This window comes from Xiphophorus maculatus, chromosome 23 (assembly GCF_002775205.1).
Source record: "Xiphophorus maculatus strain JP 163 A chromosome 23, X_maculatus-5.0-male, whole genome shotgun sequence".
NCBI classification, from domain to species: Eukaryota; Metazoa; Chordata; class Actinopteri; order Cyprinodontiformes; family Poeciliidae; genus Xiphophorus; species Xiphophorus maculatus.
In genome coordinates, this window is record NC_036465.1 from 2,875,581 (window position 1) to 2,903,246 (window position 27,666).

At 37.1% G+C, this 27,666-nt stretch overlaps 2 protein-coding genes across 2 annotated transcripts; one reads left to right on the forward strand and one right to left on the reverse strand.

The window, feature by feature from the left end:
• etfdh (electron transfer flavoprotein dehydrogenase) lies at window positions 1-17,255 on the forward strand. The gene is made up of 13 exons (XM_023328569.1): window positions 1-209; window positions 1,269-1,427; window positions 5,948-6,177; window positions 6,876-6,957; window positions 7,374-7,492; window positions 8,906-8,983; window positions 9,449-9,595; window positions 9,735-9,875; window positions 11,106-11,249; window positions 11,771-11,939; window positions 13,210-13,392; window positions 14,682-14,903; window positions 16,767-17,255. The coding sequence occupies exons 1-13, from the start codon at window positions 179-181 to the stop codon at window positions 16,928-16,930; spliced, it is 1,869 nt and encodes a 622-aa protein (XP_023184337.1). The 5' UTR covers window positions 1-178; the 3' UTR covers window positions 16,931-17,255.
• ppid (peptidylprolyl isomerase D) lies at window positions 17,247-27,358 on the reverse strand. The gene is made up of 10 exons (XM_005800580.3): window positions 27,209-27,358; window positions 25,262-25,402; window positions 23,030-23,136; window positions 22,692-22,880; window positions 21,813-21,935; window positions 20,947-21,053; window positions 19,009-19,153; window positions 18,723-18,809; window positions 17,885-17,927; window positions 17,247-17,634 (listed from the first exon to the last, which is right to left on the reverse strand). The coding sequence occupies exons 1-10, from the start codon at window positions 27,291-27,293 to the stop codon at window positions 17,546-17,548; spliced, it is 1,116 nt and encodes a 371-aa protein (XP_005800637.1). The 5' UTR covers window positions 27,294-27,358; the 3' UTR covers window positions 17,247-17,545.
• Window positions 27,359-27,666: the final 308 nt, after the last annotated feature.

Consider the following 27,666-nt stretch of genomic DNA (forward strand, 5'->3'; position numbering starts at 1 on the left):
TTGCGCTGTTATGAGACGTTGTTTGATAAGGCAGATTCTGCGGTCACTACTTGTTTTCCAGGCTGGGAGTTGTATAAGGTTTGGACCGGGTTCGAATTGAACCCAGAATTGCTGTTCGCTCTCTGACTCTGGAAGAGGAGCCGCTGTCTTCTGGTGGCTCAGCGCTGGCGGACAGAGGATGTTTCCAGCCAGCAGATACACTTGTAAAGGTAAGTAAGCTAATTTAGACGTTGGGCTAACAGGCTGAGATTTAGTTGTATATAATAATAATAATAAAAAAAACCAAGAATCAACTTTAAAAGTTAAGCTAAATGCTTCCTTGACCGTTTTGGATACTTTAATGTATTTTGTTTGGCTTCTTTTAATTTTCTCGTGTTTTCGTTTAAAAAGCTTGGCTTAGCATGCTCATGTTTGCTAGCGCAAAGCTAATGTAGGTGAAAGTTGAATCGGTTATTTAGGTCACAGGAAGTAGGGTAAAAATATCTACTGTGGATTATAAATATATATTCAGGTTATTTGTGTTAATTAACTCTGCAAAGTTATCAGGAGAATGTGCATTTGACTGGAGATGCAAAATCGATGTTTCTACATCTTTTTAAACAGCTGCTTGCTAACGACACTTACTTCTTCTTAGGCAAACGAATTTTGCTTAAAGATTTAAAAAAAATAATATATCACAAAGAAAAAAATAAATATCATAAATCATATTATCAAAGTATCTTCAGAGAGTTGATATGGATGTTGATGCTGTGGGCTGGAAGGATCTTTGGTAGCAGTCAGTCTTGCAACTAATCTCAAGAAGCTTCTGACTAAAGACTGTTGCTGTATGCCAGTCTCAAGACTGTTGTGACATGCTAACAGCTCAGTATTTTGACAGCAGAGCTGATACTAATCGATCTCATTTGTTTTTTTCCAGTTCCCATTAAATCTCTATCTAGCTGTGTGGTTAGAAAGCCAGGGAGAGAGAATTTGAAGTCCTTGCCCAACATACCATATGAAATACATGGCTGGAACTTCCTCCCTCCCTGCAAAGCCTCAACCCAAAAATAATATCAACAAAAGTTTGTCAGAACAACAAATCAGAATAAAAATAACAGAGACACTCCAACATGCTGCCACCTCACAACTATAGATGGCTTTATTTGTCCCATGGAGCTGATTTCAGTGTCCCTCAGAGGATCAAGTCAGCCTGGTCTTAGCCAGTTCAAGGTCTCCCATTCCCACCTGTTAGAACTGGTCTGAATTGGAACTTGCTTCCTTTCTTGCAGCGCACAGATGTATCAGGGCATTGACGACGTTACAGAAAGACCCTGCAGCCCCTCAACTGTACTCTAGTATACACAGGAGGACCTGCTCTTCGGTGTCGACGACCCGCATCACCACACACTACACCATTCATCCTCGAGATAAAGATGCAAGATGGGAAGGTGAGACCTTTCATTTTCTGTATTCATGATTAAAGCTCCTGTAATATTTTCATTGATCCAAGTCGGGTATCCACCTTTTACCTAAAGGGAGCTCATGTTTTTATACCTTTATTGCTTTGGGTCATGAGATTGTCATTTGGTTTAATTATGTAGCCTGATCTGTTTTTCAAGATAAGTGTGGACTTTATTGTTTTACAATACACTATAAGGAAGTAGACACAGCAGATACTAAAGGCATTAAATAATGAGTCTAAAATGTGGATAGATAGATTGAGGTAACACAGTTTTAGTTTAACAGTTTGGGTTTTACAAGCAGCATGTTGTTATGAAACCGACAATGCCATGAGAGAGTTTGACTAATGAGCTAATGTTAAATATCAGCTTCTTTTTCTCTTGTTCCTCTATGAAAGAGCATTAGATCATTTAATAATTTTTTGTTTAAATATTGAAATGTGTATCCATAAATAAAAAAATCATAGTTTGGAGCAATGCTTATTAAAGTTGGATGATTGTTGACCATCGACAATAAGCTGAGCCTTTCACTGTTTTTTTTTTTTGGTTTTTATTTTAAGAGAGTTTTTTTTTTTTTTGGATGGGGGTAGGGACTATGAGTTAGTTAATTAATTAGTAACAATGCTTGTTTGAAGGCTAAAGATGCAGCTCATAGAATAAATAATGCTGTTTTTAATGGTGTAAACAAACTCCTTCCAGCTGCAAACAAAGCTTATAATTTTTCCTCAGGGTGTCTACCCAATAAATTCAGCAGTGATTTATTGGTGGCTATTATTTACAACAAAGATTGTAAATAATATAAACAAAAATTGGCTTTTTTCTTCTAGTTTAACCAGGTTTGTAGGTCGTTCCAGTGTTTATCTGTTTTACATACTCAGCTAAGTATGAAACAACAAAATAGCAAACATGTGCTTCTGTAAAAACAATCTCTGCCACAGTTTATGGTCTTTTGAGCAACTTGGTGCATTCAAAATAAATAAATGAATGAATAATCTAGAAACTATAATGTGTCCATACGGAATAAGAACATGAAGAAAACCGGAAAATAATCCTTATAAATAAAGCTTTAAAATAAATTCTTTGATTTATTAAGTTTTATCTGCGGTGCTGAAGACGTTCCAAAGCTGTGTTTGTGACTTGTATGCACAGATAATTTTGAACCATTTCTGACATCAATGGGAGAAGTTATTTTTCTTCATGCTTTTTCCACCAAGCCAGTGGATCTTCCTCTTCATGACCTTTGACCTCGTTGCTGAGGTAACAGTCCATTTCTGTCTTCGCCCATTCTACCGCTGTGTGCTAAGTTGGAAGCCTCACTCCCCCCAAAACGCTGCTCCAAAAAATGAGGTAACTCAACGAAGGACTGCTTTTGCACGTCGCGAAACATAATTTACTTTAAGAAATATTTAGATGCACTGGATTTGTCTAGAGCTGTCCCTTTTTGTGGCCAAATATTTTAGTAAAAGTTTTTGCTGGTGAAAAGCTTTTCTAGAGCTTGTGGATGAAGATCTACCATCGGGTAATAACGTAGCATGACGGAAAACTTAAATTCTCATTCACGTTTGACATGTATGAGAAGATACGTCAGCACAAGCAACAAACCGCTTTGTTTACATCTTTCATCTGGTTTAAAGCCAGAGTAATCCCAAATAGGCAACTATTTATTATTTTGATAATTAGTTCCTCCATTTTTGGACTTTTGTGTTTTAGACTGGCAAATTAGTGCTTGCATGTTTACACTGCAAAGTCCAAATATCACTTGCGTGAATACCGCCCATTGACATTTGTTGGACTGATGAATATTGTTTAGAAAAATGTTACATACCGCCCAAGGTTGATGCTTATTTCACCTATTCTTTATTTATTGTCTTTTTTTAGGCCGATACAAAGTGTCTATTGCACTACTCAGCTATAGACAAAGAAAATAAAAATAACTCTTTGTCAGCTTGCTATTTGTAACAAATTAATTATAATATACACATAAATAAATATCAACAGTTCAAATTTACACCCCGCCTGTGGAATGAAGCAATTCCACAGGCTTCATTGTGGAATGAAGCCTGTGGAAATCAAATTTTTTTACAGCAAAAGTAACTAAATAAAAAAAAAAAAAAAAAAATATATATATATATATATATATATATATATACTGTATATGCCCCTGTCAGTGATTAAATCAATAATATATATATATTTTTTTTTATTTTATTTTTTTTAATGTATTTTTGCTGTAAAAAATTTAGATTTCCTCTCCTAGAGCAAAAAGCTAACACTCCTCTGTGTCTGCATGAAATGGTTTGTTACTGTTACTATGCCGCCAGAAAAAATGGTAAAGTCAGGTTTTCAAAAAAGTAAAGAGAAAAAAGAAGACAGACAGAAGAAAGGGTGTCCATTTGTAACCTAGTTTTTCTCCAAGAGAGGTGGGTAGACTACAGTGTATGATTATTAAGGTTTTAACTTAGTTAGCTTAGCTACAGACTACTCAGGGTTTCCCCCAGTGTATTATAAGCCTGGTGGGCCACCAGACTTTACTTGCCCTCCCAACAGGCTCAGCGATGGTGGTTTATTTCAAGAGGGTTTTTTATATACACCAATAGCAGTGATGGCAAAGAATGGTTTATAGTTAAAGCAATGAACTGGGGACAAGGTCAGGGAAAGCTAGACCAATAGCATTTAGAGTTTAATGCCGAGTGTGCTGTGAGACTGATGTGAGATCATATATTTTTCCAGTCAACTTTTAACATTATTTAACACAAAAACATGGTGGGCCGCTGGTGGACTGCCCTGACCACCAGGCTTAGCAAGTTTTCTCGGGGAAATCCTGGTACTGTTAGCCTCCATTTCACCAGCATTTAATCAGTGAAGAAATATATTTACAAAGATATTCATAGACTTAACTTCTCCCTGTACCTTTTACCACACTTAACAACAGATGAGTCAGCAGCAGTCCTAACCCCCCTTACCATCCTATCTCCTCCCTGCCCCAGTGAGAAAGGTGAGCAACATTGTTCAGTGACATGTCAGTTAGCATCATTTCAGGGAGTCTATGGGGATTTCTGTCTCTCTTTGCTCTTTTTACAACAAAACTGAAATATTTTTTTTCTAACAGAAATTTTGCTTTATAAAATGAAATAAAAATTCGCCTCCTGACTGAACAGGAGGACGGGCGATTTGAACAGCGAGTATCTTAACTTGCGTGTAAGTTACAGATGTATGCTGCCACTTTCGCTCCTAACTTTTCCTTTCTTGTTCTCCTAAATGAAGTTAACAAAATGCAACTACATAGTATATTTTGAGAAGTCTGGATTGCTTCATGTATAATCTGCACCTTGCCTGTGACCATTGCTGGTGGTGAGAGAGCTTTCAGGTAGCTGAAAGTGCTTTAAAAAAATCTATTTTAGGTCCAATATGTCTCAGACACACTACACAGTCTTTGCCATGTTGTCCACTGAAAGTCAGTCTGCTAGAAAGCTCGACTTTGAGGACTGGATTAATGACGCTGTTGCTTCAAATAGTGAATTGCATACTGTAAGCAGACTGTTTTATGTATAATTCACTAGCTAAATATTGTGCTAGTGCCATTATTCTACCAAAGGAAACAAGGCAGTTGCAAGCCGTTAAAGTTAGTTATGGAAAGCTAAGTAACTTTAGCGGGGGCGGCAATAAAATCTTTTTGTCATGGAGCCCAAAATTGCATACATATTAAACAACTGTCAATATGTGGAGATACATATTACTAACGATAAGCTCGATCCTCAGCTAGCCTTTTATCGATCAGGTTTTAAATTTCCAACATCTCAGTTTTGTTGCTGTTATCAACAGAAGAATGCCATAAAATCTGCATTCGTAAATCTACCATGAAGCCGACATTAATATTTCCTTCCTTGTCCGAGACTCTGCTTCCAACAAACAAAACATCCCAACCTCTACTGAGTGACGTCTGGTTTTACCTGTTCTTGGTCATAAATTTGTGGTGAGACTGTGTGGAACTCTGGATTACACCTTGGACTGGTTTCTGCACCACTTAAACCACTTTTCTTACATTGACCTTTGGCCCTTTCTGCTAACTGATAACCGTTCAATGTTCAATCCTTTTTCTTTTGGACTTCAGGGCAGTCTTACTTAGATGCACTCAGATTCAGTGAAGCAAAGGAAACTGAAGTAACAGTAAAACTGAGTAACTGCCTTATTATAAAACTTGAAGTTGTCTTAAAGAATTGAATGGAACAGATAAGCACTGCACGTTTTTCACAAATAAATCATTATATAAATAAGAATAATTCCATGCCTTTATATTTATTATTTCTGATTTTTGGGAGGGTTTACAGACTGGCTTATATCCTGAATCTTGGCTGAAATCAGATGGAAAATCTTAGACCGTTTTTTGGGGGGGTATAAGTTACTTATTTATTCTCCAACTAATTATCTCAATACTGCAGACATAGTTGTAGTTGTTACAGACCTTTACAAACATCCACCTTATCTGTTTTGCTCTTTTTCTCTCGCAGGTATGGAAATGGAGAGGTTTGTGGATGAGGCTGATGTTGTGATTGTAGGCGGCGGCCCTGCTGGTCTCTCTGCAGCCATCCGCCTTAAGCAGCTTGCAAATGAACAAGAGAAGGAACTGCGAGTGTGCTTGGTGGAGAAGGCCCCTCAGATCGGCGCTCACACGCTGTCGGGAGCCTGTTTGGAGCCCAGCGCCCTCGTTGAGCTTTTCCCTGACTGGAAGGAACGAGGGGCAAGTATCTCAATATGTGTGGCCCCTAAGCTGCCCAAATACCACTAAGAATTTAGGAGTAAGTTACATCAGGTGGAGCTCATTATTGGCCTCTGGAGAACAAGATCAATTAGGAATGAACCTATCAGATCTTATATTTTGTGGACTTTTAATATTGATTTATTTTAATATGTTTTTCTATCCAACTGTCTAACTAAATGCACAATAAGAGTGAAATCTTCCAGGTAATGGGACAAAATAAAAATAAAATTAAAATAATCTCATTTTTTTGGTTCAAGCAAACTGTGCCAAAGAAAATAAATGACACTCCTGGATTGGTTGCTTTGCAAACGCCAGCCAGTAGCGTGTTAATTAGCATTACTCCTAGAAATTTCAGCTTCACAATCTCCATTTTCTTTTGTATTTTAAGATATTCTCTATGAAAAAATCCACAAATATGCAAATATTTCACAAATGATTTAAAGTTAACATTCCACAGAAAACTAATCAAAAAGGGGGGGCTCCTCTGTAAACTCCTGTTTTTCCATTCTTCATTTACAGAGTCAAATACTGTAGTTAAGAGTCACTTACATATTGTAATTAATTCCTCACCCAATTAATGTGCATTTTGTCATGCTAATACTGGCAAGCATATTAAACTGTTAATGTATCAGTAAAGTGTAAAATGTATTCAGGAACGTATTTACTTTTTCCCTCAGGCCCCTCTGCACACTCCGGTGACAGAAGATGTGTTCAGCATTTTTACAGAAAAGCACAGGATCCCCATCCCCATACTGCCTGGTAAAAACCTCCATTAGGCTCCTTGGTTAGGAAGTTTACAACTCTCCTATTGTTCATGACATGACTAATCTGAGTTTTATTCATGTTTATTTGGGGCCGGTCCTAGATTCATGGCTATTTCTGTGAGTTCTGTGTAACATGAAGAGACTCCCTACAATTTTAATGTTTCTGTCTGAACTACAATTTGTGTGCATCGTCTTGATGCTGTGCGTTTACGTTGATGTGCAAAAGATTAAATATTCTTCAGTGGTGCAGCTTATAAATATATTTGACTTGGTTCACTTGAAGATATTTTCCACATGGTGCCGTGAACACTTTGAGCTGAGAATATGCTGTCTGGAGGATTTCTCTGGAATAAACCAATGTATCATCCAACATGACTGCATATGTTTTGTGATTTATCTGAATGTGTTTAGGACTGCCCATGCAGAACCATGGTAACTACATTGTGAGGCTTGGAAACCTTGTGCGTTGGCTGGGGGAGCAGGCTGAGGAGCTGGGAGTGGAGATTTATCCCGGTTACGCTGCAGCTGAGGTGAGATCTTCAGTGCCTTTGATCAAAGAGGATTTGCATATTTTTATCCTATTACGTGTTTTACAACAGTTTTTTTTCCATTTTGTTCATATGTTTTGGGTTTTTTTCCCCCCTAAATGTAATTTACTTATAAACGTAGAGCGGATTTATTTTGGTTATTTGTAGAATTCTGTTATTCCAGGACATCTCTGCTAGTATAAAATTAAAACATCTAACTTGTACATAATTAAGTGACTTTTCAGAGTTTAATAAATTATATTAATAATAATTCAAAGCTGCTCTTTAAGTTCTGTCTTCCTGTCTCAAGAAGGTAGTAAATTAATCCTTTAACAACAATTTACACTAACTGGCTAGCCCACTGTTTTTACAGTATTCTTAATTTACAAATGTACGTTTAAGCTCATAATTTCTTATGGTATTTATACTTGTCATTTTAATAGTTTGTCAAGTATTTTTGCAGTTACAGTGAGTGAGAAGCTCACGGTGGGGTCTTCAGACTACATGACTGCCCATATTGAATTGAAGTGAAGTTGCCAGTGTTTGACCCTGTTTGCTTTACTTCATTTTTCTTTCTATTCTGATCTTTTAAGCTCTCTCACCGTTTCGTTTTGTTTCGGATAATCTTGTTGAAGTGCTGCATTTCAAGTTTTATTTAAAACAAATCTCTACAATTTTTATATAAATTATTAGTTGAAGCAAAAGAAAACAGAATAAGTTGTATCATACAGATTGAAAACACTCAACTATAAAATGTCAGCCTGGTTGTTGCAAAGTATTCTTTGTTCTGATGAAACTAAGATCAGGAAGATGAAAGTGTAGCGAAGGCTTGAAACGGTAGACCCCAACATGGAGGCAGTGATGGCACGGGTCAGGACGGCTTCCAGATGGCGCCCAGTCGCTGCTGGTATTTGATCATCTGACAGAAGCAGGCAGATGAATTCTGGAGGGACTCGCTGTCAGAGCCAGCCAGATTCAGCACAGCTGAATGAATGACGCTCCGGCACTCGGATGGACACTGATTCAAAGCATACTGTGAAAGCAGCCCAGGAGATGTGGAAGGGAACGAAGTGGGATGATCTGCTGACTGGGTCACTCGTTTGATCTCAAGCTGGCAGAGCAGCATTTTACTGCTGGAGGAACACGGTAGAGGAAGAGCCATGAAAGCCTGCCTGAAGAAAATCCAACAAACCCTGAAGAAATATAAAAAAATGTAAATCTGCTATGACTTTGTTTAATAAGCCCACAAAATATTCTGCTCTGCAGATTAAATATTAACATTCTTTCCTCATTGTGTACTTTAAAGAGTTGACTTTATAAGCTATATTCAGAAACACCTCTTTGTGTTTTCATGTAATCGCAACTGTATAAAGACAGCCGTCATCCTTTGTTTCTATTTCTGCATTTTACTTTCAGGTTTTATTACATGAGGACGGAAGTGTTAAAGGGATCGCCACTAATGATGTGGGGATAGCCAAGGATGGCTCACCAAAGGTAATGAACTTGCAGGAGATAAAATAGTGTCTTGAGTTTTAGGAGATGCTTTTTATGCAAATGGTCAATCAGTTTAAATGCAGAAACCTTTGATGTTTCCCCAGTGTAAACCGTTTTAAAGCAACATGTAAATGTTACCAAAATATAAGTCAGTGGCAGTTCAGCTAAATTCAGGTCATACCTTCTAATTTAATCATAGTTTAATTTATTTCTAAGAAAAAAAAAAGAAGAAACATTTTTTAATAATATTTGGTATTAAAAAGTTAATCTGAGATTTTATTTTTAATAGCTCGTTCCTAGGAACAAGTGCTTGCCAAAGATTTTTAGTTGGAAAAGAACGCATCTCATTTGCTTCTCGTTGTTTATCAGTCAAAATTTTTATGGTTGTTTTAAAAATTGTGAGTAATTTTCCCGATGCTTTATTGTGTTTGACACAACTTTGTCGATATTTAATCCCCGTTTCAGAATACTTTTGAGCGAGGAATGGAGCTCCACGCTAAGGTCACCGTGTTTGGAGAGGGCTGCCATGGCCATTTAGCAAAGCAGCTTTATAAGCAATTCAACCTGAGGGAGAACTGTGAACCCCAGACCTACGCTATCGGCCTGAAGGAGGTAATTAACAGACTGATTTTTTTTTTAAAAAGATCACTGAGGTTAATGTCCCTTTTTCTCCAACTGGTTTAAGTGAATAATTCTGCTTGAAAGATTAAATATGAACTGTGTAGTGTAAAGACAATGTGTTTTTTTTCAGCTGTGGATGATTGATGAGAAGAAGTGGAAACCAGGCAGAACGGAGCATTCGGTTGGATGGCCTCTGGACAGACACACATACGGAGGATCCTTCCTGTATCACCTGAATGAAGGAGAGCCTCTAGTTGCCTTGGGCTTCGTGGTGAGTGCTTTTACATCTTGTGTGTATGAAAATTGAACCTTATTGTAGTAATAAATAAAAAAATCTCAGGATAATCAGATGCATTCATTTCTCATGGGCGCAGTATTTCAATACTGCCTGGAGGTAAAGTCGCAAATGTTTATTTGCTTTGTGGAATGAACCTGCTGCATATTACTTTATAACTAAAGCATCAAGTAGTTATATTAAGCCTACCTTTTGTTAAAAAACATTTTGATTTTTGTAAGATTAATATTCAGGGTTCTTTACAGCTTTACAGCTTAAAGCAAGATAAATGTAAGACTTTTTTTAATGCCACTTGAAATAAAGTTTAAGACTAACTTCACAATAGACACAAATAGGGGGGAAAACAACTCCAGTTACCACCAATTTGACCCAAATGTTGTTTTAACAAATGTATGACTTTTTGGTCCAGTGTAAAAGTGTCAAATTTGGAAAAACTTTCCAAAAATAAAGAAAACTTGGAAACACACAAATGGCAGATGACTATTAATTAAAAACAACGACTCTACAGTTTTAATAGTGTTTTAGTTTTTTATTTTTGAGGGTTTTTTGGGCTCTAGTTAAGTATCTTAAAACAACATGCTTGCAAAACCAGAAATGACTGCCGTCTGTTGGCGGCTTGATGTTCAGGCTTCGTTTTACGCTTCCCACATGTGGCTGCACTGCCTTGATTTCCATTGTGCCGTCTTTGAAATAATTCTTGCACAAAATTCTATGCATTTATGGTACTGGTCTCAGCCATGCAGAAATATATTTTGGTTAGACAGACAATTGTTTTTTTGTTTGTTTTTTGGGGGGGGTTTGCCCCCTGGGGTCCAAATGCTACATGAAGAGCTTGCATCAGCTCTGAGAGTCCCGGTTGCGACAATGTCGCTTTGATTAGTTCTGCTATTGGGATCACGTGATGTTACATCGAGAGCCTTTTAGTAAATTACTAATAACTTATGTTAAATGTTACCAATTATTTCAATATGAGACAAATTACTATCATAAAACCATATTTATGAGTAACAATTTTAAGACATGTTAATACCAATTAAGGCCTTATTTTTGGATTAATGTTTCAATGCCTATTAAGACTTTTTAAGAATTGCTTTTTCAGATATTTCAAATTCATAAAATGAGGGAAAGTCTTGATGGATTGTCAGAGGTTTGTGAATTCAGGTTTATGGCTGCTCTTCTGCTAATTATACCCTTATTTTATTCCAGGTTGGTTTAGATTATTCCAATCCGTATTTAAGCCCCTTCAGGGAGTTTCAGCGTTGGAAGCATCACCCCTTCGTAGCTTCCACGCTGGAGGGAGGCCAGAGGATTGCTTACGGAGCCAGAGCCTTAAATGAGGGAGGATTTCAGGTATGTTGCTTTAATTGGTGAGGAAAGCTACTTCTGGTTGCCCTTAACAAGGTGATTGTTATTTTAAATCAAACTTCTCCCGACTTCACAAATTGATCTGGTGTAAATGTCAGAGTCTGGGTCCTGCTGAGACTTTGGGGTTGGAAGCAGTTGTACTGACATGATTAAGGGAGAAAAGTTTCTCCTTTGGGGATTTGTTAACTTTAGTGCTTCTGTGTTTGATTAAAACCATCTGCAAAATGGCAAATAAGGTCAAATTTTGCAAGAACACAGAATCGTTGCTGCAAGATTGTAACAAAATAAACAGACCCTGTATGCATTTCCTCTATTGTACTGAGCCCAGTTTTTAATCAAACTAGGCTTTAAATGTGTTCGGCCTTTAATTTATTAGTTCCGATTTTCAGGCTTATATTACTATTTTAACTTGCTAATGAGGAGCTTTAGCAGATTTCTGGTGTTGTAAGATGATTAAATAATGACGGCTGATTAAAACTCTTATTTTCTGGTTGTTTCTTCCTTAGTGCATCCCAAAGCTGACGTTTCCTGGAGGTTTGCTGATTGGCTGCAGCCCGGGGTTCATGAATGTCCCAAAGATAAAAGGAACCCACACGGCCATGAGGAGCGGCATCCTGGCTGCTGAAGCCATTTTCCCTAAAGTCACTGCAGAGAACCTGGACTCAGAGACTGCAGGTGTGGAACTTCAACTTAAACATTCAGGCCTAATTCATTTCTGTTCACTGTAACTCTCAGTGGGTTCTCTGCTTCTGCCATTTGCAGAAATGTAATTCAAAATGAAAAACTCATTGTCATTTCATCCTGAGCAAGCATTTCTCTGATTTTTTTTTTCTTTTATTATTGTGGTTTGCAGTTAATAAAACTCCAACATTAAATATTTGGGAAAATTTGAAAATCTAATAAATACATAATTTAGACAGTTTGCTAATTTGAGATGTATCTTTGAAGACAATTTATTTTCTTTAATAAATTTACAGCTTTAGTAGTTTTGCACAATCATATCTTAGTTTTGACAATAAACCACTGTTTTTTCTTGGACTTTCAGAGGTCATATGACCTTTTTTGTTAGCTATATTTTATTCTGTCTTTAAGTGTACATACAGTAGCTACAAATATTTCTTCAAACGTTTTGAAACGTTAAGAAGGTTAACTTTGTAAAAGAAAAGTGTAACATGACGGCAGCGGTCAAACTGGAACTAAACGTCTAAAATGTTTAGTTCTAGCACCTGCAGTGCATCAATCAAACAACTGAAATATCAATAAAAAATGTCTGGACAAAGACTTTGAAAAATAACGGGTAGCTTTGGGGTCCAACATATGCTTTGAGAGTGAAGCATTGTCTACTTGAAAAATACTCAAGTGTGGCACAGAATATTTCACAGTAAAATTGGTAATATAGTTACTTTTCTGTTCCGCATATGATCCATGACAAAATATGGATCAAAGTTTAAGGGGTTGAGAAAGTTCCTGGTTGGAACTGCATCAGGAACTCCTTCTGTTGAGGTCAGAGTTCAGTATGGCTGCTCTGCATGTAGGGGTTACTTATTAGCACTTAATTTACCCATTTGCAAACTGGTCAGTGTCTACTGGTGATTATGTTCCATTAGTGTTTAAAATCCACGTTTATTGGCCTGAGTTGCTACCAGCTGTCAATGAATAACCAAACACACTGGATTCTATCTGGCAAATAGAACATTTTCAGCTCAGTTGTACTTTAATTTCCAGTTCAGACTTCTTGACTTTTGAAGCAAATGAAATAGAGAATAAATGAACCAACTTTAACTTGATTCTAACAGACTTTACCTATTAAGAAAAGGTTGTCTAGTTGGTTGTTTAATTTGTTTTATATTGTCCCTCAAATCTGCAGCTGTTCTCATTCCTTATTGTCACAAAAACAGAGATCCTACAATTCACTCTTCATTTTAAAACCTTTTCTGTATCTTAGGGCTTCACATACCAGAATACAGTGACAACTTGAAGAATTCCTCTGTGTGGAAAGAACTGAACGCTGTCAGAAACATCAGGCCGTCCTTCCACAACTACTTTGGCCTTTATGGTGGGATGGTGTACACCGGCATTTTCTACTGGATTTTACGAGGAAAAGAGCCTTGGACACTCAAACACAGAGGTGAGGAGCGCCACTTTATGTGGGTTTAACTTCAGACTTTATCCAATTGATTACTGATGAAACTATGAATATTTGATGGCAGCAAATCTAATGTTTGCTCAACTGTATAAGGGGAAACGGGCAAAGACATAAAAGCTATAACAGAGAAACTGTTGAAATGTGTTTTCTCTTTTCTGAGACTAAAATGCAAAAACCAACACAAAGTCAATAAATAAAACAGACATTCCTTAATTAATATAATCATAATCAAAAGAGTGAAATGTTTCGAGTGCTTTCTTTTCTAGGGCTGCATAATTTCATAAAAGTGTTTAACTGTGATACCATTGCTGAAACATTTAATATTGAAAAGAATCACCTCTCATTTTCAGGAGGCTTCCTAAACACTTCAGCTTTGTGTCTCTGTAGTAATACTCCAGGTGTGGCAGTCCATCCGATTGGACAGAGATGCTTTAAATATTTATAGGGTGATCAGATAACTCTGTAAATTTACTTTCTATCATTCATACTTTTGCAATCACAGTATTGCACACACCCTTATGACTAAGATTATTGCAGTTCATTCATTGTGTCATATCCAAGCATTTTAGAAAGTTGGGAAGAAAAAAAACAATTGGAGAACTGCATTGCTGAGAGGATTGTAAAGTCATACGCAAAGCAATAAAGACGATGTTTAAAGTGTTTCACCTGAGATAAAGATGAAAAAATACCTTATTGTTGCTTTAGGCTTGCTTTTCAGATGAAGGTAAATTTCATTAGGAAATGAAGATTCCATATTCTGGAAGGACAGAATACAACTTATTTCCACAGCATGATGATGAGAGAAGTTGGTGTATCTGCTGATGTTGGTCCTCCTTGTTTTCTCATTAGTCAGCAGAACGGCTGTATATTAAAGAGCCAAACAATAAAAAGGACTTTGGGTTGAAAAAAACAAGAAAATAACTAATTGTTTTGGGGTCATCAGTTGTTTTCTATTTTATTGGCTGAATTTTTTCCATTTGTAACTTGTAACTTAAAGGCCGGACAAAATAATTTTAAGGTCCACAAATGGCCCCCAGGTCACACTTTTTACAACCCTGGTCTAGAGGTTACTATGTAGTCCTTTTCAGTAGCTCCAAACACCTTTGATTTATTAGTCTTGTTCATTTTGAGGCACCAGTAGATGAATTGCAGTAGCTGCAGTCGTCACCTCTGATCTGTCTCGACTCGGACCGGTCGTCTGGACGGTTCCGTTGTTTTAGTCGTCCTCTGAGGACAGTGCCTCCTAACCCACCGTGCTCTTTCTGCGGCAGGCCTGGATGCAAACCAGCTGAAACCAGCTAAAGATTGTAAGCCCATTGAGTATCCGAAGCCCGACGGCAAGATCAGCTTCGACCTGCTGTCCTCGGTGGCCTTGAGCGGCACCAACCACGAGGGCGACCAACCTCCACACCTGACCCTAAAGGACGACCGCATCCCCGTCGAAAGGAACCTGGCTATTTATGACGGACCCGAGCAGCGCTTCTGCCCGGCAGGTAACCTCACAGCCTTTCAGCAGAGTATGAGCACATTGAGTCTGTCCAGGTTCACAGAAGGTATTCTCTTGTTTTAAAGTAATGTATCTGTAAAGAGAATCATCTCTGATAATTAATCTAGAAGGGAAAACACTCTTTTAGACTGTATCTTTAAGACAAAAAGCTAGTGTTGAATGTGTTGAGACATGGAGCTTTCTCTAGAACTTCATAATTTAAACTCCAAAGAAAAACAAGAAAAACTTGTTAACAAGCAACACTCTTCTAACAAAACAATGTTTCTGCCTGGGGTCTGTTTTCCTCCAGATAATAAGAATTTATTGATTAAAATAGTCCAGCATCTTGGGTGTTGCATGGGGCAGACCTACAGGGCTGCTGTTGGTGTGGAAGTGTTTGTGCAAATGAGGCAGACAGTTAAATTATTGGCTGTTTATCTCATTTTGAAAGCAACTAAACTCATTTTCTCAAAGACCGGCTCTGGTGGAAATAGCTGAAAAGTGAAGCTTCATTATGTGGCTCATGTGAAACTCTGGGAAACTCACTGCTGCTGTTCTTATGCTTGTTGGTTTCCTGTAAAAGCAACAAACAAAAGCAAAGTGGGTTGGATCATACAGGAAGGAAGTAATCAAATAACTGTTTACTGGACTTTGAATCATTTTAGTTTTTGTTTTTTATGGTTGCAGCTTCAATGTTTGTGTTAATATAAATTTTCATGTTTTTAGTCTGTTTTGCTCTTTCTTCATTATTGTCACAGCTTAATTACATTTAAGCATTTTGAAGTGATTCAAATTTTTAATCATCTACTGCTTCGTCCTCACATTTTTTTTTCTACACAAACTCGCCATCTTCAGCTAAATATCTTCCACACGGCGGCTGTTCATTAATGGATTTACATGTCAGATTAACCTTCAGTTATTCTGCCGTCTGTGGCTCATTGTTTTGCTCAATGTGGAAAACTGAGTTTTTTGGCAAGGTGTGCCTACATCAGAGGTCTGTAACCTGTTTATCTTTGGATAAAAAAGATAACGCTTTTAAATATAGATTTGCGTCCTGTGGAAGAAACTGTATACATGCTTTATTTTAAAACCTAAAAGTAGAAATAAAATGGTTCTTTAGAAATTTGTATATACTTTCAGTAGTAGATATATTTTAATACTTTGGGCTCTAAACAACTTCTGTTTAGCTGAACGGGGCACAGATGTTTCTTTGGATTTTAAAGGTTGCAGAATTCTGGTTTATATTAAATTGCTAAAGCAGCAACAAGGTTAATACTAACCAGGTTTTAATAAGGTTTCCATAAAAGAGATTATTCTACTAAATTAAGTAGGATATTAATTAATTAAATGTTGCTTTATCTGAACTTATTTCAGATGCTCAAACATTTTATAGAAACGTTGCCTTTAAACTTTACAGATCCATGTTATTGGCACTTTAAAGTCTATTTATAAAGCAGTCCAGGATACATGGAGCTAAATACAAGGTGATATGAGGAATGTGTCTACATTGAAAGAGATATATTTTATTCTTTTAAGAAAAATGATTAGAAATAATGAAATAACATCAAATTTAAATTGTTTTTGTAAGTTGATGTAAAGGTAAGTTTACAATAACAATTGTAGACTTATGAATTAAATCAAAATTATATCATGATGGACTTTGTGAAATCAATCAACATTGGAATCATCATCCAAGCAAATCGATATAATATGCTGTGATAAACCGAGTGATTTACATCCTAGAAAGTCCTGATTAAGGAGGATTCAGTCCAAAGACGTTCCTTTCAGGTATCACAGAAAACCTGATTGAATTACATTTAAGTTAAATATTTTTCTTTTTTAAATTTTCTTTCCTCCATCCACCCTGTAGGTGTGTATGAGTACGTTCCCGTGGAAACCGGAGATGGGATGAGACTACAGATCAACGCTCAGAACTGTGTCCACTGTAAGACTTGCGACATCAAGGATCCCAGCCAGAACATCAACTGGGTGGTACCGGAGGGCGGCGGCGGACCTGCCTACAACGGAATGTGAACTTTTATCTTCAACAAAACTTTTTTTTTTCACATTAAGGAGTCCGGAGCCGTCAGTATGTGCCTGAGTATGAACTGTTAGCCGTGTAGCTGTCTGAGGGTACAACTTTAAATTATAAAGTGTGTTTATGAATCTTGAAGGTCCAACTGATGGGTTCTGGATGAGCTCTGTGGGCATTTTAATCCATTTAAAGAGAAAATACTTGATCAACAGAAACATTTTCTGTCAGTTTTGTAAAAATTAGGCTGTAAATTAATGTCTGTCGGCATTTTTAACAGAAACTAATACTGTATAATGTCACAGAAAATAAAGAAAATTTGAGTTATCCCTTGTTTTATTGACCAGTAAAAACATAAATAAAACAAACTGGTGTATTGTATCAAAATGTCAACAATGAAATGATACAAGATACACAACATTATGTAGAATAAGACACAACAAGCCTGTGTTAGTCAGCTGTAACCTGAACATGCTTCAGACCAGAGCTTGAGGTAATCACAGTGAAGTGTTACAGTAGAATGAGAATACTGTTACAGTCTCTGAATACCTTCAGTTTTTACTGAGATGACTGCAAAAATGAACAAACGACAACTTGTTGCAGCACAAAGTTTGTCTTCAGGCAAACATCTTGGCATAGATTTTCTTTTCTTTCTCCTTCTCCTCTTGGATTTTAAGTTGGACTTTCTTCATCTCATTGATGATGGCTGTCAAAAGACAGAATTGAAAAGGTTTCATTGTTTTTACATGAAAAGCGTGACATCTTGATAAGATTGAACTATTTTAAGTTGTACTATACTGATGTCACTCATCTCTTTTTTGTTAATGTTAACTAATAGGCAGTTATTTGCCAATGAAACTTTTTTATTAGACTTTAAGTTTTCCAAGCTAAATTTAGGCTTATAGGGGCAACATGAAAAATATAAACAATTATAAAAAAACAAAAAAAATACATACCTTTATCTTCTGGAGCAATTCCCTGAGCTTTCTTTAGATCACCCTAAAACAAAAAGCAAATAAAATGGTCTTAGTTAGACCAACTTAACAGTACAAAGAATATCACTTTCATTTGCTAAATAGTTGCTTTAAAAAATGATTATAGCTCAATATTCATACATGTAAATGCAATTGGATCCCATTCAAGTTTAAATTGAAAGAAAAACTGATCAAATCTGTTGATGCTCAGAAAGCAAGGGTAAAGGAATATTACTATGAAAAATGTGTAAAATTTTTATTCACATGTTCATGTTAAAAACAACTGTTTCCTGGTCATTTAGTCTTAAACAAGAAGCAAGAAGAACTCTACAAGTACAACCAGTACAACCCATTCAACCCTGTTCTGAAATAAAACACTAAAGGATGAGAAATACAGCATTCAGACTTTTCTCTGGACTGACCCATTTTCATCAGGACTGCTATATACAGTATGTACATCATTAAATCAAGGTCACCTTTTAACACCTGTTTCACATAATGAATGAATTACCTCATGGATTGCCATTCTTTTGAGCGCACACCTTTTAATTAATTACACCAGCAGCATGCTGGGTGGGTCTGTTAGTTTTTGATTACTTTACTACACCTTCTTGTAAATTTGGCATTTAGAAATAATTTCTATTAAAAACAGTGATCCAGGTTATTATGATGGACTGCTGCTATTACTTTAGACACAACCATGTATAAAAAACAAAAACTTTATGAGCTGCCAGCTTTGTGACATCCACCACCAGCAGCTGCTTTGATAACCATCTTTCTCTCCTTCTCTCAAGATGAAGAAAAGCTTTGAAGAGCTTACCAAGCCTTTGTTGTATTCCTTCAACCCCTGCCAGGCCTGGGCCCTCCGGAAAAGTGCCTTTGTGTTTTCTTGGTTTAGTTCAAGAGCCTGAAACAGAAATTTTATCTTTACTCGACCTTGTTTTGATTAATGCCTTTAAAGCTGCAGCTATGATACTCTAACTGCACCTAAATGAATTGGTTTCCAGTTAAAATAACCCACCCCCTTGTGGGAAATGCAACATTTTAACCTTGACTGTTAATCTGATGCAGTAAAGCAGCTATAGGTGCAGATCTGCTGGTGTTACCTCATTGCAGCTCTCCAGAGCCTCCTGCCAGAGCTGCAGCTTCAGTTTACAGGCGCCGATGTTGAGGAAGCAGCTGACTGCTGTGGGTTCCAGCTTCCTGTGGTCCTTTTCATTCTCCACCAGGTTGCCACTCATGTCCAGGTACCTGCACAAACACAGAGCAGGCCATAAAGGTTCGGGTACAGGTGGGCCCCTGTTTTTTGTGATTTTTGTGGCTTTGAATTGCTGATACAGATTTCTCTCTGTCATTAGAAAAGACAGAATGACACTGAAATGTGTCAAAGCAGTTGCTGTAAAACTGTTTTTATTCCTATTTTTAAGTATAAATATTAAATACTTTTACTTTGACTCGATGTGGAGGCTAAGTGATAGAGTTCACAGATTAAACTGTATTTACCATCTCATGTAATTATTGAAGTTAGCAACAAAAATAAGAGGTGTGTGTACTTCAGAAAAACTACAGAACTGTGAAAGTATTTGTATCCTTACAGCCTTTTATTAGCACTTAACTATTTCAGATCAAACTAATTTTAATCAATTCATATAAAAACAAAATGGATATCAAAAGATATTTTGTATTGTTTTAACTGTAAATGTTTCTTTAATATTCACAATTTTGCTGAAGTGGAAAATAATTCTTCTTTGCCATTCAACCAGTGTGAAAAAGTTGGTGCTCCATTTAATCAATGGTGCATAGAGGCATCTGAACCACTGCAGACATCACGATTTGTCAATAAGAGAAACTGGGCTCAACCAACTGACCTGGTTAAATAAATAAAGGCGGGCGGTCAGAAAACATCCTGATCAAATGGTCAAACCACCTCTAATATGAACATTGTTTTTTCATGCTGGAGGTTGTGCTGAAAGAGCCGAGTTATAAACAAAAAAGGAAAGATCAGTCTCTAAGGTTCCTAAATCACACACCCTTCCCTCCGTGACTTCTATTATACAACTTGGCCTTGAGGCATATTGACCTTGAGGTTCTGTCCCTGAACACAACATGTATCCTGGAAGATTCCAACTCGCACTAAAAAAATGAGTTCAACTTTTTGCTCTTTTTTCATTCCTTCAGGGGCAGAAAGCCCCTAACAGCATCTCCAAAACCACAGCATCTCTAATGGCTGCCAACTTCTCCAAATCCATCAAATCCATTACAGAGATTGAAAATAGAATGACTGCATTCAGCCTTCCATTATCTAGCTTAAGTCTTAACCTCTTGTAGCAGAATAAAAACATGGATTTCATTTTAAATAGCTTCTTAAATCTGATTCCTCTGAATATTTTAATAAACACCTGAGAAAATAGATTCTTCACTCAGCCACAACTTTCACAACAAAAAGCGCCATCATTATTTGGCACTAGTTGGTATGGTGCATTCACTGACTGGGAAAATATAGTATTTTTCCATTTCTGACAAGCTGGTTTGGTAGTAAGCTGAAAACCTGATTTTTCCTGTTCATTTTTGTCAGGGAACCTTTTAATTCTGTCTTTTTTATCTCGCTCCCGACTCCATAAGTGTCTTGCATTCTGATTTATTCTTTTTTCTAGACTTTTGGTCATGTTTTTAAGTCGAGGTAATACAGCAAGTCTTCAGTCAGAGGCCCCTTCAGATTTGTTGCAAGATTGACTGCTACCTGATATTCTTCCTGTTTACAGGAACACCGTCCACAACGACTCTTTGAAGATTCTTGGATGTTACGAGTTATGACAACATTTAATTTCCTTGGAGATAAATATGGTATTATTGAACTGAATTAAAACTGCGTCTCAAATCGCCTTTGGGACAACAACTTATTTCAGATACTGTATGAAATATCCGTTTGATTTATGCTGATGGCCTTAATATTTTTAATTTAATAGTTGCTTTATTAAAGCGCTGCTCTCCCAGGACAGCTGTGACTGAAAGGGAACCAGAGCTGCAGAGACGCTCAGTCTTACCTCAGGGCTTTCTTGTATTTTTTCACTGCAGCTGTCCAGTCCTGGTTCTTAAACATCACGTTCCCGATGTTCTTCACGTCTTCGGCAGTCGACACAACTTTGTCAAGCTGAAAGATTAAAATGAAAACATTACATGTTCCCTGTGTGGAAATCTAGTCTTGGTTTGTGTTTGTTTTTTTACGCTAAGACCCACTGTTAGATGCTTGTGCAGCTTGTCTGTTGGCTAATTAATTTTCTGCTGTCTAGTAAACACAACTCCATTTAACCACAACTGCATCACTCTGATTTATGGAAACCCAAGGAGTGCCACTGGTGGGGAAAAAAAATCCAGATTTCCCTAAATTAAAATTTTCATAAACAGAAATTTTATTTAATGGATAAAATTGATTTGCCACTCAGTTCCAACTTCCAGCAGGTCATAACAACAACAGGTGCTTTGCTAATTACTAATTATGCTTGTCATGAAAGGGTTGAATCATTTTGTAACCGCTTTAGTAATTTAGTAATTTGTGCTGAACTCTTATTGAGTTGAGATTTTAAAATAAATTCAGTCGTTACTGATATTTTATATTACAGAGCTGCACATGAAGTTGATTAAGGTTGACCAGCCGAGTCACTTCATGTTTAAATACATTTTCAGTGACGTGTTTATGAGTAAATGCTGCAAACAATTTCTCCAGTTCCCAGGCTGAGCGTGTCCTTAAAGCTCAGAATGAAATTTGTTTCCATTTTCTGGGCTGACACTGCAAAGGGCAGCAAAGAAGCACATTTCCAAAAATGGCCTTCCAGTCCTGGCGGAGCGCTCTGATGCTATCTGCCAGGATGAACCCGTGCCCTTGAAGATCAAAGACGTCGCTGGTACTTACATCTTTAAAGTCGATGTCGGAGTCCTCGGGGAAGTCTGGGTGAGCGTCTCCGGTTCCGTCATCTGGAGCGGCGCCCCAGCTGTCCCCGTCCTTATGTTCACCACAGTCCGCTATGATGCAAGGCTGAGGGGGGGGAAGGCAGATTACAGGACATTTTACATGGAACGATTTTATTTGATGCTCAAATATTTCTAACAGAATTAATGCAAAGACGGTCTATAAATTTATAATGTTGGCTAACAGTGTAATACTCGCTCAGGGAACAGAGACTATGAATTAAATCTGTTTGATAATCAGACTTATTCAAAGAAATGTCAGAAATCAACTATTAAATATTTAAATGACATTAAAGCCCTACAAGGCGTATAGTTTAAAAACTGCAATAACATACAGACATTACATTGTCACAACAAAGGTTTCTCTTTAAATCAATTTATTCTTCTCTGATATGTAAGAAACAGAGAAGTGTGGGCATAATAATAAATATGTTGAATACCAACTTAAAGATTATTTTCAAAAAGTACTTTTAGTCTGACAAACAAGCCCTCAGGTATATTAAATCTGAATAAACGTTTTCTGTTTTAGGTCACTTGGGGATATTAAAATGATTTCTGTTGGCTACAATTACAAGATGTTTCTTTCTTTAAATTCAAAACTTTAGATACAAATGCCTGCTAAGTCAACACCACCATTCAAGAATGTTACACGGTGATGTAAAACAGTGACAAATATAATATTAATAGTTTGAGGCACTGTACTTCAATTCGTTAGTACACCCAAATATTAAACATCGTTTTGCTGAAGTTGGTTGGTTAGATTCTGTTTTGAAGTGCTCTTCTCCTTTTTATGCAGGTAAATCAGGCTAACTGCTGACTGTACCTTTACAGGAGTGTCCTCTGTGGTCTCCACGGACTCTAGCATTTTTACAACTCCTATCCCTTTTAACACCTGTCCAAAAACCACATGCTTTCCATCCAGGTGGGGCGTGGGGACCGTCGTGATGAAGAACTGTGACCCGTTGGTGTTGGCCCCAGCATTGGCCATGCTTAGCAGTCCCACTTTGTCATGCTGCAAGAAGAGGAGAAACGCCTTCAGTAGCATCCATGAACCAGAACAAAGGCAGGTTTGGACAATTACCTTACATTGTACATTTTTGAGCTAAATTAGTTTTTGAGAGCACATGTAGAAGTTGAACATATTGCGCTGCAGAAGCAGACCTTGTAGTGGAAGTTTTCATCCTCAAACTTCTCCCCGTAGATGCTCTCGCCCCCCGTGCCGTTGTGGTTAGAGAAATCACCTCCCTGGATCATAAACTTCTTGATGACTTTCAAATAAAAGAAAACAGATAAAGCAGAGTAAAAACCTCAGAACATTTCATATTTTAAAAACTGTATTTCAAACACTTAACAAAATTATTGTAAGGTAATATTATTTATGTAGCAAATGTTGAGCAGTAGACAGTTCAAAGTGACAATTTGTAATAAAAATGAGTGTCCCATTCTAACTAGAGCAGTGGTGCCCGAGGTCAGTCCTCAAGGGCCAGTGTTCTAACTATCTGTGCTACCCATGAATCCGTCCTACCTTGTGGTAATGCCCACAACAATGCTACATCACATACTGCTTATTCAGCAGATTTCTTATCAATACATCCTACCTGTGGAAGTTTTGTTTCGTCTGTTTGATTTTGTGGAAGATTAAGGTAAGTTTTATTTAATTTTTTTAATTTATACCTGGCTTTAAAACTGTGTCCCTGTACTTTAAAATATTTTAGTATAATAACACTCTTTTTTTATTAAACTGTGCTAAATAGAACATGTTGGTAGTGATATTATTTGACTTTGAAGCTGTATCTATGGTGTAATATCGGTTTATATTAAGCATATCTTATCATTTCAGGTGCACAGTGACCTGCGCAGTTCAGTGGACACATTGTGGCTTCGCTGCATATAAAGTCTGTCATTAATACAACATACTAATGAGAAAAAAAGAGTTGTGGTGATCTATATTTATAGATGTCTGTGTTTAATTTAATTTCAATAAAAACCTGTTTCCCCTGATTGATACTGTTTATTTAAAAAAGCACCTGTATTTAAAATATATATTTTTTAAAAAGGATAACAACAGGACTAGTGCATACATCTATAGCTTTTCATTTTAAACGGGTAGGATATTCAGATAAAGGAAGTGATATTCTTGTGGTTTCGTCATGTATATAAATTGTTCCAATGCTATGCTAAGCATAACTCCTAAACTTCCACTTCCGTCCCGTCACTCAAATACTGTTATCCAATGTATTTAACATTAACACAACCGTCATGTTTAGAAACATGACAGTAGCAGCTTTGGACGCGTAGCACCAGCAGACATAGCTATCTATCTGTGCTACAGTAGGAAAATCAGAAAAGGTAGCACTGATGGTCAGAACCTGTTTTAGTTCTCTCCCTTGTGGTAGTAACAACCTTTTCAGCATGTCGATGTTCTTAGGCCTTCTAATGAGCCATCAATCGATCCAGGCGTATTAAACTAAAGAGTGCAGGATGCCGGTGATCCAGGACCCATTTTGAGCACCACTGAACTAGAGTGTTTTCGAAATAAAACTTGCCACCTGAATTAGTATTATTTGATATTTGTGGAAAGTACCGTTTTTAAGAGATGTTAGAAAAATGCTATGGGAAACATGGGTGGAGTCAATCAAACTGTCTTGTTTCTGCTGCCTTTACCAGTTGAAATCCAGCATCTATGCAAAATTCAATTCAGTTCAAGTATAAAAAGAAACTATACATGTATTGCAATTTTTATATTAACATTTGAAGTACAATTTGTCAAGAAATCCAATAACATATAATTAATGCGTCAATTACAACACATTTTCACCTGTTTTCCTATAAAGCATTACCAATATTTAACTGTTTATTTCCAAATATGGCTAGGAATAGTTTTTCCTGTACCTACTGCAAAAAACAAAGGACTTTATACTTTCCTTAAAAGGTTATCACAACTAAAACTTGCGACTTTTAAATAAAACTGCCACCAGTAATACTTCAATCCTGCATCAGAAGGCATAAAACATGTAAAGGATTGTAATATGGCCACATATTTAAGAGAAAAGTGCCGACTTTACAAGCTACGTCATTATGTGTGTCTGTAGGAGCGAATATTGACAATAACTGGATAAATAAATTTACTTTCAAAGAGTTAAAGCTCAAAAGGTCAACAAACCAGATCAGCTTGTCACTGTTTATAGTTTGAAGTCCAACATCGAACATCTATGTTAAAATTTAGCTACATGAGCATAACTTTCATTGCACACCCTCCACAGATACAATGTGTCACTTCACTGGGACAGCCTTCAGCTGTTCACCCACCATACAGAGGTTCTAACTTCAAGGTGTCCTCCTGACTCATTCAACTCAAATGTGAGATCAAATGAAAGGATGAGGGCTGCTTACTTCTGTGGAACGGACATCCCTTGAAGTGCAGCGGTTTCCCCGTCGATTTTCCGACGCCTTTCTCTCCGGTGCAGAGTGCCCGGAAGTTTTCAGCAGTCTTAGGGGTGACGTCGGCAAACAGCTCCAGAACAATGCGGCCGGCTGAGGACAGCAAAGCAAGAAAAACAGCTTCAGATAGATGACACTTTGGGTAAAACTTTGATAAATCGCAAGTAGTTGTAAACATGTCAGCTAAATAGTTAAATCTTAAAACTGAATTTAAGAAATCTTTGTTTTGAATAGTTCATGAATTTGCTCCATCATTTGTATAATTATACTGTACAAGCTGTACAGTGAAATATATCCAAGTAAACTCTGTTTTAGGCTATCCAATGACTGAAAAGGACTAGACAGTAATAAATTAGATTTAAAAAACAATAAAGCAAGAAAAAGTGCTGGGACAGTTCAACACTAATATATTAAAATCAAGCAGATTTAAGCAAACATCAGAAGGATTACTGCTATATAATATAACATGTTGCCAGCTTAGGAGAAATTGGAAGGTTGAGGTATTCAGATCATTAAATGCATGTTAAGGTGCTAACATTGTTTGAGTGGTGACTGCAATTTGTATGTATTATGAATGAATAAATGTGTGTGGACATGTACGGATCTGCAACTAAATTTTCACGTGTAAATATATTGACTCAAATTTTGTGTCAAAGTATAACACAAAATATGTTTAGACAAAAGGATAAACTGATTTGAGACAACTTTGAAAAAGAAACTTGGGGCGTGCCGTGGTGGCGTAGGGGATAGTGCGACCCATGTTTGGAGGCCTTGAGTCTTCGTCGCGGCCGTCGCAGGTTCGACTCCCAGATCCGGGGATCTTCCTTCCCCCCTTCCTGTCAGCCTATTTTCATATAAGGCACACTAAAGCCCACAAAAAGACCTCCTGGAGGGGTTAAAAAAAAAACTTCAGGTTTTTACCTCTCCTTTTGGAAAGGAATATCAAATGAAACAGTGTCTATGTCTGAGTTTTTGTTTTTTATTACTATTATAAGCCTTTATAAATTAACATTTATTTTCCTTGAGGTGCTCTAAACAAACAATCCAATCCTAATCTGTTCCAGAAGTTTTTCAGACTCATGGAAAAGCAGTGGTGAGAAAAAGGGAAGATAATGATGGACAAACAGACGAGTGGACGGACATATGGATGAAAGAACAAGCAGATGGACTGAAAATGAACAGATGGAAGGAAGAACAATGCACAACCAAATGGATAATGATGGACAGCTAGGTGAAAGAATAGATGGATGGATAATAGATGGACTGATGAATGGTAGAAATTTATAGTGAATGATTAATGTACGGAGTGAAGGTAAGATGGATGAATGGATGGCTTACAGAGAAAAAGTCTTTTTCTATCCATGCTCCACTTTTTTCCAATTTAATCCTGACCTGGAAAACGTGTAAAAAAAATCCCTGCTGTTTCAGACTGCTAAAGAACACCGTGAATTCCTATTTTAACTTCAAATTTAACTCAAACATGATCATAAAACCGTAATAAAGAAAAGAAAAAGTATGAACATTATATCGACCTGATATATTTTCTAAGTATGATTTATTCACACCATGAAGGCAGGGAAATACACTCCCAGATCTTAATAATTAGTCATAACTACAACATTTTTTGACTGAACTACAATGGTTTATCACCATTCTTTAGAGATTATATTATTTTTAATCCAATTTAAAAACTACGCGTGGCTTTACAACACTAGACTTTAACTGTGAAACTTTATCATCATTCTAACATGTTTATTTTATCAGCTTCATTTTCTTTTGACTCCTTAGAAACTGGAAAAGCTCCTGGGAGTCACTGGGACGGATGTAGCTAACAGGCTAACAGTTCAATTAGCCGCAGAACGTGCTGCTACATGAGTTCATTTAAAATAAAAAACGGACCTTTTTCCCCGTCGATGTCAACGTCGAAAAAAACGCGAGGATTCTCGGGGTTGGATGGCTTTTCCGACGGTACTGGGTGAGACATTTTAAGGAGCAATCGTTGAACCTAAACCTTGTAAAACTCGACACCGGCGCACTGGAGCCGTTGACGTTATGAATGAAAGGCATACGCAACTTCCAACTCGACGCTTCAAAATAAAAGCCAACTGCTAACTGACACATTTTTGACAAACTGGTGTTTCTGCGAGAGCAGTATGTTGTCAGGTTCTTTCATAATCTAGCAGGAATCATACCCCTAATCCTTACTGTGCCGGTTGTCAATTACAGGACAACGAAGAGAAACACAGGACAGAAATGAAACGCACTCATCCATGGCCAGGGAAAACCAGCTAAGAATCATGTTCTTGATTTTGGTACCCGTGAAGAACACACGGAGTGCCTCCAAACTCGAATGCACC